Here is a 13665-nt window from a genome sequence, read left to right as displayed (position 1 = left end):
GCCATTGTCTGTGTACCTTGTAGTCCCAAAGTGGTCTGCCCAACTCCAGTGCTTTGCCATGGAGCCAGAGATCTCCAGGCCGTTTTCATTCTCAACTCTAATTCCTGCAGCACTGATTTTTCATCCCAGTTTCTGCATATTGACTGAATTTACTGTCTCATTTTCTCTCTTATAGGTCAGCTACTACTTTCCACTCAAAACGCTGTGGCGTTCGTTCTTTGCTGCTTTAGTGGCAGCATTCACTCTACGCTCCATCAATCCGTTTGGGAACAGCCGCCTGGTTCTATTTTATGTGGAGTTTCACACCCCATGGCATCTCTTTGAGCTCGTGCCCTTCATTCTGCTGGGCATATTTGGTGGTCTGTGGGGAGCTTTGTTTATCCGCACCAACATCGCTTGGTGTCGGAAGCGTAAGACCACCCAATTGGGCAAGTATCCTGTCATAGAGGTACTCGTCGTGACGGCCATCACTGCCATCCTGGCTTTCCCCAATGAGTACACCCGTATGAGCACAAGTGAGCTCATTTCTGAGCTGTTCAATGATTGTGGCCTTCTGGACTCCTCCAAGCTCTGTGATTATGAGAACCGTTTCAACACAAGCAAGGCGAGTGAGCTGCCCGACAGACCAGCTGGTGCGGGAGTCTACAGTGCAATGTGGCAACTGGCCTTGACACTCATACTGAAAATCATCATCACTATATTCACCTTTGGCATGAAGGTGAGGAGATTCTTTTGGTCCTTGGTGGCTATTTTTGTGGCTGTAGGTTTGGAGGGCAAAGCCAAGATATCATACAATTCTCATAGGTCATGTGGCGCATCCAACTTCACCCAACATTCTCCCCCACAGTCCCCCCAAAACCCTTTTTACCCCCATGTGCCCGTATAACTTCTTAGACAATTGTACCTCTGTCTGAAATTGTGCAAGCCTAGTTTTAGGCCAAATGCACACCTCAGTGATGAGATTTCAAGTAGAAACATTTTCTCCTTTTCCGTGGAAAACATATTTTGCCTCTCAAAAAGGATGGTGAGGTATTTATTCCAGTGCATTTTGTATCTGACCAAGACATTTTTGGTTCTTATAAACTGGCTTTAGAATTTACCAATGAAGCAAAATAGTAGGTTGAACCAAATGAAGTTGCTGATCATTTTGACCACTAAAATAGCAATTTCATTTGGTTCAACCCAATATATAGCTAAATGTACTTCTTACACTTGTTATCAGTGTCCAATTATCAAGAACTTCACAAGCGATCCTAAATTAATATTTAGGTTATCCAAAGCTGACATCAGGCCAACATCTTTTATTCCCAGTACCCGTTAGCATTTCCATGAGTCAGAAGAAACCCAGGAAGGAGAATTTGTAAGGTATTTTCCTCCCCTTCCTTGGTTTTTTTGTATTTGTTTCTTTTCTTTAGCACTCAGCTACCAAGGTATTTCCTCTATTCTCTAGGGAAATAGAGATTGAAACCAGAGAACAAGAGCCGGCAACTCAGTTTAGGCAGTACTGTAATCTTTGAATTGACATGCATCATCCTCAACACGCTGGACAGATTTGCAGTGCTTCTTGAGTTACTTTTCACCTCATGGCTTCATTCTTTCATTTAAAGTGAATTTGCAGACCATCAGACCCACCTCGATCCAAATATATTCTAGAATCAAATACAAGTTATTTTTAAATAATCTGCTGTTTGGATTATCCCTGTCATCATTTTCCCTCTTAGCACAGAAAATTGAGAATGCACTGTTGTATCCTAGGAGTCAAAAAAAGAGTGGGGAGACAGATGGGGGTTCCTTTCTGGCATAGTCATGCAACCGTAGCCACTACCTTATTAAAAACAACTTAATCATTTATTCTTTCTTTATACTGTTAAAATAAACGGAAACCTCCTGTGCCATCCTTTTTGTGTGAGCAATGGGTCAAGATTCAATACATGAAAGTCGTTACAAGCATTGCATTTATACCCCAGCACCAGCGTTTACTAAATCTTGACCTTGGGTGAGTTCCTTAACCTATCTGCACCTTAGGTCCTTTGTTGGGAATAATAACACCTGCCTCCTGGGGTGGTTGTAAAGAACCCACGAAATCCAGTCTGTAGAGCATCCAGCTTAAAACATTGTAGATAGTCAGTAAAGGGTATTTGTTGTTGATAAGAGTTCAAAATTGGGGAAAATGTCTGCATATATGAGAAACTCCATCTATTTTCCTTTTTCTTTGGGAAAGGCTTAATTTCTGCCTCCAGTTCTGTGTTGGTCTGGAGAGTTCAGGCTCTTGCCTGATGGACCCCGAATCAGGGTAAGCGTCTTTGCAGTCGTACTTGCCTGCACGTCGCAGAGAACCTCTAGTCCCTGTAGTGTTACACAAATCTTTGCAGCCACTTGCTAGCATAGTGCATAGTTAAATTGTCATTGGCCTGTTTGCTTCGCAGAGGGTCAGTCCTCTAGCCCTTATCATGTGCCAGACGATCACATTGCTTCTCACTGACCATCTTTTGCTTTCTCTTTGCAGATCCCTTCTGGTCTCTTTATCCCTAGCATGGCTGTTGGTGCTATAGCGGGTCGGCTTTTGGGAGTAGGGATGGAACAACTGGCTTATTACCATCATGACTGGGCCATCTTCAATAGCTGGTGCAGTCAAGGAGCGGATTGTATTACCCCTGGCCTGTATGCGATGGTTGGGGCTGCAGCCTGCTTGGGTGAGTACTGTTTGCATTGATTTCAAAGACATTGCTCCCCAGGTGGCATTATAAAGACAAGAGATATTAAACACAGTTGCCTGTAGGTTTTTAAAAAATGACTATCCATTTCTTGTTGGGTTTGCCATTTTCAAGTGCTTTAAGAAAACATTCTTTACCGTATATCTCCATTCCTCCCCTTTGAGAGTAATTCTTCTCTCAAATTCTGTCATATTGAGGAGATAATCAGAAATTTGGACAAAGATAATCTACACAAGAATGTTCATCATGGTGTTATGTATAATAGCAAATAACAGAATCAACCCAAAAACACAATTAGGGACTGGGTAAATAAATTATGGTATAGTACATCCATATAATGCCGTACCATGCAGCCACTGAATGTGATGCTAACATGTTTAATATCCTTAAATACAATGTTAAATAATTTATACTCATATACAAAGTATTCCTAATATAAAGTTGGGAGAAAAGGCATGGTGGGGAATTTAAATGCATAATATGAGTTCATCTATGTAAAAACATATGTTTTTGAAAAAAATCACTTGAAATTTTTACTTAGCCTATTTCTAGGCAGTGAGCTTATGGATAATGGCTTTCTTTTATATACTTTAAAAGTATATACATTTTCTGATTTTTCTACAGTGGGCCTGCACATCCTAGAGAACCTCTCGTATCTGTAGTGTTACACAAATCAGAGATTTTATGCAATTACTTTTATAATTGGGGCTGGGGTGGGGAGCAACAGACACATGAAAAAAAAGAAGAGGAAAGGAACTATCTTGTACTTTTGTAGAGATTATTTTTAGAAGTCTGACGCATGTTCATTGTAAACTTGCTTGAATGCAGTTGCAAGGTCTGTGCACTTGTAGGTGGAGGCCTCCTTTAAGCGATGTTTCTGGCAAGTATCTTTTTCTGGATGGGGCCTGTGACAGGCCCATAACTGTAATGAGTCCTATACTTTTCCTGCCTTCAGTAAGTAGCCTGTGTCTATTTTTTGCAGGTGGGGTGACTCGGATGACTGTTTCTCTTGTTGTCATAATGTTTGAACTAACTGGTGGCTTGGAATACATTGTGCCGCTGATGGCCGCAGCCATGACAAGCAAGTGGGTGGCGGATGCTCTTGGGCGGGAGGGCATCTATGATGCCCACATCCGTCTCAATGGATACCCCTTTCTTGAAGCCAAAGAAGAGTTTGCTCATAAGACCCTGGCAATGGATGTGATGAAACCCCGGAGAAATGATCCTTTGTTGACTGTCCTTACTCAGGACAGTATGACCGTGGAAGACGTAGAGACCATAATCAGTGAAACAACTTACAGTGGCTTCCCAGTGGTAGTGTCCCGGGAGTCCCAAAGACTTGTGGGTTTTGTCCTCCGCAGAGACCTCATTATTTCAATTGGTAAGGATTTCAAAAAGGGGATAAGTGAATCCACTTGGAAAGAAATAAATATGCGTAAGGGGAGGGGAGGGATAAATTAGGAGGTTGGGATTAATAGATGTACACTACTATATATAAAATAGATAAATAAGAAGGACCTGCCACAGTATGGCACAGGAAACTATATTCAGTATCTTGTAATAACTTGTAATGGAAAAGGATCTGAAAAAGAATGTATATAAATATTGATATATATATATATATATATATACTTATACACACACACACGTATAACTGAATCACTTCACTGTACACCTGAAACTAACACAACATTGTAAATCAACTCCACAATAAACAAACAAACAAACAAAACATGCATGCATGAAATGGGGAAGACAGAGGGGAGAGGGGACTGGTTGGGGGTCAGAAGGTTAGAAGTAGTCCTGCCTTTTTCAACCCTTTTTTTTCTTTCTACTTTTCAAATAGAAAATGCTCGCAAAAAACAGGATGGAGTTGTGAGCACTTCCGTCATTTATTTCACCGAGCATTCTCCTCCAATGCCACCGTACACCCCACCTACCCTCAAGCTTCGGAACATCCTGGATCTCAGCCCCTTCACTGTGACTGACCTTACACCCATGGAGATCGTGGTGGATATCTTCCGCAAGCTGGGGCTGCGGCAGTGCCTAGTTACACACAATGGGTGAGAGCTCTTTGCTGAAGGCAAATTGGGTTTGGGGAGAAAAGAGAATGTGGAGAGAGAAAGAATGAAGAACCCAACTCACATGAACATTAGTAGCATTTATAGACCTTTTTGAACCTCTGAGATGAAGATGGATGTGTGTGTGTGTTTTTTTTTTTTTTTGGTCATAATTAATAGAAAAAGAGTTTGGGGAAGATAGTGGGTTTGAGAGATGTGAACTGCTGGTTGCACATTATAAATAACTCAGTTCCCCACCCACAAAGGAAACAACTATGTTCTCATGAACAGGCAGCACTGAAATTATAATGGTATTAGGTAGTATATGTATAGTATTTGGTCCTTACCAATACCTTTGTTGTTATTATTTGAGAGTGAGAAAACCAAGTTCCAGCGTGGTTTAAAGATTTGCACAAGGACCCCCAGTTACTGTCTAGTAGAGGTAGCTTTAAACACAAGTCTTTGGGTTTCTTTTTTTGTCTGTTTGTTTTGTTTTGTTTTGGCCCCACCGTGCTGCTTGCGGAATCTCAGTTTCCAGACCGGGGATCGAACCCAGGCTGCTGCAGCGAAAGCCCAGAATCCTAACCACTAGGCCTAACACAAGTCTTCTGACTCCCAAGGCTAAGGCTCTTTCTTTTTGGGATATTTCTTATCCAGCAAAGGAAGCTGTGCTATTTTTATTGGAAAAGAAAGGAGGTTGAGGAGAAGGGTGGGTTTGTGTGTGTGTGTGTGTGTGTGTGTGAACATGGTATGTTAATCTAGCGATTATGTAAGAATTTTACCCTCTAAAATTTCTAAATATTGTAACAGATGTCTTGCAGGATTGAAATCAGCAAGGGTACTTTCCCTAACTGATTCATTCAATCTTTACTGAATCTGTACTTCATGTAAGAAGGTATTCCACTAGATTCCGGGGAGAGACAAAAATCAGTGAGACCCTTCTCTGCCCTCAAGGAGTATGCAGTGTTATAGGGAAGCTGAGAACACAGCAAACTGGACAAATGCTACAGAAGAGGTGTGCACAGAACATGCGGTTCCTGAGAGGAGGGCATAGTTATTACTGGCTTGTAGGATCAGGGGAGGTGTTCTAGAAGAGGGACATTTGAACTGGGTTACAAAAGGTCAGATTTGTATATGTAGAGAAGAATATTTAAATCACAGGAAAGAACAGGATTTAAGACCTAGAGGAAGAAACGCTTAGAGCATGCTTAGAGACCCATGTACTGTCCCATTTGTCTGGTACATGTAATCTAGTCCTGTTATCATTCTATAAGTGCAGATAGTGTTCAAAGACAAAAATGAAAAGGACCAGGAAAAGTGTCACCTTTGAGAATGTTATTTTAACTACAGATTGATTTTTGTTTTGTCTTGTTTTATCTTTTAGGCGATTGCTTGGAATCATTACCAAAAAGGATGTGCTAAAGCATATAGCACAGATGGCGAACCAAGATCCTGATTCCATTCTCTTCAACTAGAATCACAGGGTTGTACTGGATATAAAACAGGAAGGACATTGCAGACCATGGATATATTTTACTAACTGGGTACCCAAAACACATTTCCCACATTTGGATGGTGAAGTTATATTAGTGTGTTGTCTCTTTCCTACAAGTTAACCAGTTGCACTACATAATTTCTGGAAATTAATCTTCTCTTTAGGAGAAAATTCAGTTAGGCTTCTGTGATATTGCATTAGGAAGATTTCATGAAAGAGTGAACAAGATTGCTATGGTTTCATTCTTTTTCTTTTTTTTAAGATTTTTTAAAATGTAAAACCTAATTGTTAGCCAATATGCAATCACTGAAAACTATGCAAGAAAAATTCCAACCGTCCTGACGTGTAGCCTGCAGGAAGCTCATGAAAAAGTCACTTTTTTTGGACTCTAACTGTCATTGGTGGAAGATGAAGTGTAAACTAAGGGGCTTTGCTTTTCCAACCACAGAAAGGAAAGCCAGAAGGAAAATAGTAATGGTATTTTCCAGACTGTGAATTCAGTTCAAATGTTATCTTGTTCCTGTTACAATATTTAGCATTATTAGTTTATGTGTGTGTATGTGTATGTTAATTTTAATATCTGATTATAAGACAATGCTGCTTTGGTTAATCTCCTCTAAATGAATTTAGAGAGGTTGACTTTTATAGCTTGCTTGTTCCTGGTACTCTTTTGAAGTGCACAAAGATAAGTTATAGAATTTTCTCCTTGTCTGCAAAAAGGGTAATTTTCCAGATGGTCTTTGTTAGCTAGTAGACAAGGACTTTGCCATGAATCTGTTAGTAGCAAGGAATGATTTCTCCAGCTTCCTTGAAATGAATGATTAGTAAAGTTCTAAGCAAAGTCAATGACTAGGAATTTCACATTTTTGTGAGGTCCCAACTCTTACCCAGATGCCACCTCCATGAGTGATGGTGCTTTTGGCTTCTGGAATATGTAAGAATAGTAAAGGGAACCAAGTCTAGACTGCATACTGGTAAACCAGGGAAGATCCCGAGCTGTGTCTGCGTTCTCATGCATTCCTTCATAACAACCACCAGTACTAAGAAGACTGGGCACTCATGCCTCCTCCCAGTGTTAAGTACATATAACAGGCCAGTGTTGTCCCCGTGATCGTGAATTTAGGCTTGGGGTACTTTCAGGTCTATTCAAGGCATTGGAACAGGATAGGCAGCTGTGACTCCCTTGAGGCTCCTTAGAATTCTAAATAAAATGCAGAACCATCCTGAGACCCAAGGGTGTGGACAAGGCCTGGTGACACCAAAGGTGCTTGTATCCAACTGAAAAGGTGCCTGTCTCAATTTCCTACCACCTTTACTGCAGTAGAAAACATCACTCTAGGGACACCTGGTGGAGTTACAGAGCCACCACCATCATTCCAACTACTGTTTCCTTTTCTACTGTTTCACCCACGTGCTGTCGTTCCCCCTCCACTCTTCTCCCTTTCCCACGCCTCAGTCCTGTGTCCTCTCTTTGGGATTGAGCACTGTGCCCGGTTAATCATTCCTGTTACAAAAAAATAACTCCCAGGGCTAGTTAAATTGTAAACCCAGCCTCTACAGTCTTTACAGCCCATGGACCAGAGGTAACGCACAGCTATTTGCTTTGCTCTATAGCCCAGTAGCTGCTGCCGTGCCCCCATTTCCACGCCAACGCCCATGGCAGTGAGAGTCAAATGCTAAGGGTAAGAGTTGAGCCTTTCCCATTTTACAAGTCTGTTCCCAGTGCTTCCCACCATCCTTGCAGCCTAGAATCAGCAGTCACACAGCGTAGCCTCTCCTACCCTCTGCTTCCCCACTCCAAGCACCTCAGCGTACCTCATTTTAAAAGTTGCTGATCTCTGATTCTAGGATTTTTTACCCCTAGTTTCTTATCTTTCCGAAATCTGAAATTCTTCTGTTGCCCAGAACTGGGGAGCCAAGGCTTATTTTGGTTTTTATCTTTAAAATATCAAGACAGTCACCAGAGTTTCTCCTTTTAAGTATATCACTCTAGCGTTTTAATGAAAAAGAAAAAAAACCTCCTTAGGGTATAGTAACGACTCATTAACTCCACGTCTTTTGCCCCTTCTGTGCCACTGATTCCCTCACACGAGATGAGGCTATTTGCCTGACCACCGCATCTGTTGTGTACAAATCAAAGTTCTTACGTGTGTACTTCTGGTTCACTACCTATCTTTTCTTATCAGCCGTCCAACTGAAGTTTGCAAAACAGGAAATGTTAGTATTTCTGGTATTTGATGGCAGTGAAAGGTTTAGTCGCATTTCATAGTGCAGCAGTGATATGGAGGGTGTCTAAGTTTGCCTTTGTGTTTCTTCTAGGCTCTGTTTTTGATTTGAGACAGATGAGCCAGTGTTCAGGTGCTACTTCAGAGAATAAATTCAAGAAATCAGATAACACTGTGCCAAGGTATACTTTCTAGATGCTAAGCACCGATTGGCCCTCCAGAGAATAATATCCCTTTGATACCTCACTCCTGATAAATCTCATTCATTAACCTCAGCTTCTCAGGAATCGTTGTAACTCATGTGCTAGAAGTAGCTGTAGTGTATGGTATCGATTATATGTCCAGTCCTATGGTTTGGCTCAAAGTTTGGCTAATTGCGGTAGAGCTCTCTGCTAGACTGCTAGCTCAGCACCTTAACACTCAGAGTTTCTTGTCTTGAGGCAAAGGAAAATGTTCTTTCTACCATTGCCAATTCAGCAGTTGGACATACTTAAACCAACAAACCTGATATAGGGACGTCTGTTAGTAGCCTCAAATGGCCACATACCTCAATGGCAAGAGACTGGATAATCTGTGATTTAAAAATTAGTAGAGTTGAGACCAGTCGATTCTGCTATTAAGAAAGAAAGTTGCCCGACACAAGGGAAGGATTTACAAAAGAATGCCAATAAGTGCTTTGAGAGAGTTAGGGCTTTCCAAAGCAAAATATCTGGTAGACATCCAGGCCATGAAAGGAATTTGGATTTGTAAAAGTCTAACTGCTATATTTTGTATCTTCAGATCTGTGACATAAAGAATTAAAGAAGCCGAAATAGTTAAGGCATGATTAGTTATGCCATTGACAGAAGCAGGGGACTGAACATGCAAAATAATGGCCGCTTTTAAGATCACTTCTATTTGGATGTTTGTTCAGACACTCCCCTTTTCTGGCTCCGGTGTCCTTCTGGCTCAGCTCAGTGGAGTAGAGGTGGTATAATCCACAGAGGTGGTATAATCCCCTGGTGGATAATCTGACATTGACGATACTTCGGATTTGCCAGCTGGCAGAGCAGTCGATTAACTTGCTGATGGAACTGCAAAGCAGTTCAGTTGTTTTGGCACCAGAGGCTGAATCTGAACGCTTTACAGGAAGAGCAGAGGACAGTATAAATTTCTCTAGCAAGTCTTCAGTTGTGTGAGAATTATAAAGTAATGGGGACTTTGTGTGGTCTAAGGCTGTGAAGTAATCCTTAACTATGAATTCATGAACCCATTCAGATGTGGGGGGAGCAAATATGTTTTTTAAAACAGCATGCAAGAGAGTCCATCAGGGAATGTAATCACTGCTGTATGTTTTAAATATTTGAATCACCTGTCCCAGTGGGGTCCTGACCTTGGTTTGTTTAGTTAGGTGATGAGTAGGAAGGTGTACTTGTTACCCCACAGTATCTTTTGGTTTTGTTCTCTTTTTTTAATAAATCACAAGAAGTGCAGTTTTTGAAGTTGAGTTTTTAATAAATGGTAGTGAATACAATTGAAAATTTGACATGGCCAATGTGTTTTATATTGCCAGAGTACTTACTGATGACTGACCACCTTGTACTGTGAAGAATTGGTTTACTTTCACTGCATCAGAGCCAAACGCAGGCCACTCATCTGTTCAGAGAAAGCAGGAGAGCACCCTTCATGGTGGTGTATAGAGTATTGAGCTTTTAAAAACTCTGAGAAAAATTAGGAATTCAGAAAGTAAAGGGAAGGTGGAATATTGAGTCCTTTTAAAAAATAGATGTCTAAATATGTGGTCTGAACTTCAGTGTCCTACAACCTTGGTTTTTTTTTTTTTAACCACCTCTAGGATTACCTGGATTCCCTTTGGAGAGAGAGTGGAAAGTTACGGCAGTGGAAAAACCCTAGTAAGAAAATATATGAGTTCCTGTAGGATGGTGGGAGGAAGGCCATTCCATGCCCCAAGCCAAACATCCTGACATTTATAAACTGCTTGATCATGTGCCTCAAGGGGAGAAAAAATTAGTAGTTTCCCAAAGACCAGGCTTTCTGAGCAGCCAAGAGGCTCAGAGCAGCATTTGGCTTGAGGCAGTCTACCTTTTTGGAGAGGGCTGACCCAAGACCAGACATCTGCTTGTGGAGGAGGGTAGTGCCTACTGCCATCGCCTAAATGGTAAGATTTAGGTATCTTGAATTTTGATAGCAAAATATTTTAAAAATCTATATTGTTAGCCTCCCTGGTATGTACTTATTGTATATTAATAAGAAAAAGGCGAGGGTTTCTCAGAGCTCAGGGAGCTGTGTAAATTTGAAGTGAAATTGGTGTATTAGACCTGTGGCAACCACTCAGCTGTGCTCTGCCTCGATTTTGGTTGCTTGCCTCAAGGGGAGAAGTTCTTGGACTAGTAGGTGTTAGCAACTTCAAGTTACTCCCCAGATGTTTGTTGGTCACAATCTCATTTCTAAACATCTGCATCTAGGCAAAGTTTTGAAGTGACGTACGGAGCAAAGTTGGTTTTTCCACCTTGTAGTCTGATTTTGCCAAGTTACCCAAGAAAGAAAGAAAGTCTATGATGTGTGGAGTTTACACTTCTTGGATGGGACCTATCGGGTCATCCAGCCTAATCCCGCAGTCGTAGATTCCTACCTCTAAGTTCCTGCCAAAGGGTCTTCAGCCTCTGTGTGTACACTCATTGAATGAGTGCCTTGCCTCTAGTTTGGCCTTTTAAGGGGGAAAAGGTGTGTGATTATAAAAATATGAGGGTTTAAATAAATGATCTCTGCCTCTCCTCCTCTTTCCTCCCTGCCCGTCTCTCTGTGTCTGTCTCTCTCTTCTCACCCCCATTCCCTGAATTCAAAATTTTCTGTTATTATAAGTGTATTATTTTGAACGTGGACCTTGGGGGAGAGAGGATCATTCTGAGAGTAGAGAAGGGAGGATACTTCTGAGTTGATGGGGCCAGTGGGGCTTTGTTCTACTGTAGGGGCTAAAGCCAATGGTATCTGTTGGCAGTGTCCAAGGCTTTAGCATCTCAGTGCAGACATGTGAAGTATTCATTGCAAAACCTTATTATCATCTACTAGTCCACATCTGTTGAAAATTAGAGACGGTCTAGGGTTTGATGAGTGAAATGCCACCTAGCGGAATGGGGATGAGGGAGCGGCCTGAGGTGGTTTTGTCAGGGTAGAAATGTTTAGCCTCATTATCTTACTGAGTGTACCTCAAATATATGGTCCTTCAAGAGTGCTCCTTTTCCCTCCTCCATTTCACTTCATCCCTTCTTCTCTCTCTTTCCCATTGTCCTGCCTCTTTAGTACTCAGATTTTAATAAATATTTACTTTTTATTATGTATTTGGTCCCTTGGGACTATGTAATGATTAAGAATTAATTTCATTCTAGGTAAAAAATGATGTGTTTAATATTTTGTTCTTTTAAACTGTCTTTTGAAGCTATGCTGCTAACCAGGTACAGGCCAGAAAGGAGTTGGGCTTGACGGACAGCACCCTGGTCATGTCACCTAAGGATGCCATTGATGTAATGATGGTGACTCTTCTTCATTTGACCAAGGCCAGCCTCTTGCTCTTACCTCTGTCCATTCATTTCTGGCTGTGGGAAAAATACTACCTGTCGAGTGAGCCAGTAAGGCCAGGAGGATCAGAGGGGCCGGTTCCAGCCCATGGGCCACTGTATGAGTATCTCTGTAATAAGCTCATTTGTAGGGCCGGCTCCAACCACAGTAGCCAAAGAAAACCTGTCTGACTCGACATTTTAGTTCCCGAGAGTTGGTAAAAGTTCAGATGAAGCTAATGTATAGACATCAGCAGTAGCTAGGTGTCCAGAAACTAGAGTCAACTAAAGCTAATAGAGCCTGAGTTTCCACAGGAAGCTTGGTGCTGAGCTGTTCAGAACAATTATTTATCTGAGTGTTGCCAACCCTTTAGACACGCTTTCATAGCTTTATTCTAACTTTTAGAGACATTGGTCCCTGTTCATTGGCACAGCCTGTACCAAAGCTGTGGCTCACTGCAAACTTCATTCTGCTCCCTGGTCAAGCATAGCAACATAGTCTAAAAAGGAAGATGTGGGCTGGGGAGTTAGGAGACCTGGTTTCTATTCCCTATGCTTCTACTGACTAGCCTCGAGATCTTAACCGCTCTGTGCCTCAGTGTTCCCATCTGCAAAATGGGGATAGTGTTAATTGCCCTACCTACCTCACAGGGTTGTTGTGAGGATAAACTGAGACAATGAAAGGAAAGTACTTTGACAAGTAAGTGCTATGCAAATTGTAAGAAATGGAAACAATTACGTTAAAGGCAATGGAATGGACTTCGGCAGAAGGGTTAATGGGATTGTCCAGCCCTTTCTCTGTGTGGCTTAAACCCAGGTCGCCATTGCTTTTTACATTTTTCTCTTAGCACAGATTTGTAATTATGCATGTAATAAAGCACAGCCTTATCCAACTTGGTGTCTGGTGTGTTTCTGAAGACCCTCAATTTTGTAGCTATTGATTTCTGATCATAAAAGCAAGGTGTGGATGTTGGGGGCGAGTAGTGTAAAAGGCACCTGCAAACTCCTGCTAGCAGGCGTACTTCTTAAAATGATTCATTAAATACTTAGTTTTACGGTTTGAGTAATACTTTTTACCATAAGGAGACAAATGAGGAGCACCTTGTATTTTCTGAGAGATTCCAGATACCTCATTCATTATGGCTACTTAAATGTTCCTGTCTCTCACATTGGTGATCTTTTCCTAATGAAACGGGGATTAGCTGGAGCTGTATTTTTTCTCTCTTTTGGAGCTTTAAATGATGTAATATTATGGGCTTTGACAAGCCTCTTGCCTACAGTCAGTTCTTACAGGAAGTAGGATGGGTGATGGAAATGTTCCTCCAGCGAATAGTAGGGCTAGTAGTATCCTCCTTATGGTGTGTTGGGATTAAAATGTTTTCTGTGGGAAACGCTTTGAATTGACTGAAGAGCGGGGCTTTTCTTGGGGAAGTGGTTGAATATGCAAACGTTTCCTTTTCACGCCTCTCTGGAACCCAGAAAACAAAGGAAAGCTATACTTTGAAGTATGGTTTCCCTCCTTCCTCACTCTATTTTTCCTGAATCTGATTCCTCCTCCCCTCTCCCTCCCTCTCTTTGTTAGCCAGACCACCAGGAAGGCAGTTTACTCTGTGTCCA

General features: G+C 41.6%; 1 protein-coding gene across 5 annotated transcripts in view; it reads left to right on the top strand.

Moving 5' to 3' along the window:
- The window catches only part of CLCN5 (chloride voltage-gated channel 5), a 141434-nt gene extending 128504 nt beyond the window's left edge, over window positions 1-12930 (top strand). Inside the window, exons 10-16 of one of the 5 annotated variants that reach the window (XR_009050268.1) lie at window positions 176-718; window positions 2507-2693; window positions 3697-4095; window positions 4561-4777; window positions 6159-6318; window positions 10329-10386; window positions 11931-12930. Coding sequence is in view for 1 of the 5 variants with exons in the window: in XM_057718054.1 (XP_057574037.1) it covers window positions 176-718; window positions 2507-2693; window positions 3697-4095; window positions 4561-4777; window positions 6159-6249 (1437 nt within the window). In the remaining 4 variants the exon portion in view is untranslated. Of the gene's footprint in view, window positions 1-175; window positions 719-2506; window positions 2694-3696; window positions 4096-4560; window positions 4778-6158 lie in introns of all 5 variants that reach the window. The other 4 variants (XR_009050266.1, XR_009050267.1, XR_009050265.1 and 1 more) reach the window with 4 other exon arrangements.
- Window positions 12931-13665: the final 735 nt, after the last annotated feature.

The sequence above is a fragment of the Hippopotamus amphibius genome, chromosome X, assembly GCF_030028045.1.
Source record: "Hippopotamus amphibius kiboko isolate mHipAmp2 chromosome X, mHipAmp2.hap2, whole genome shotgun sequence".
Taxonomy (NCBI): Eukaryota; Metazoa; Chordata; class Mammalia; order Artiodactyla; family Hippopotamidae; genus Hippopotamus; species Hippopotamus amphibius.
This window is presented reverse-complemented; position numbering and strand designations above follow the sequence as displayed.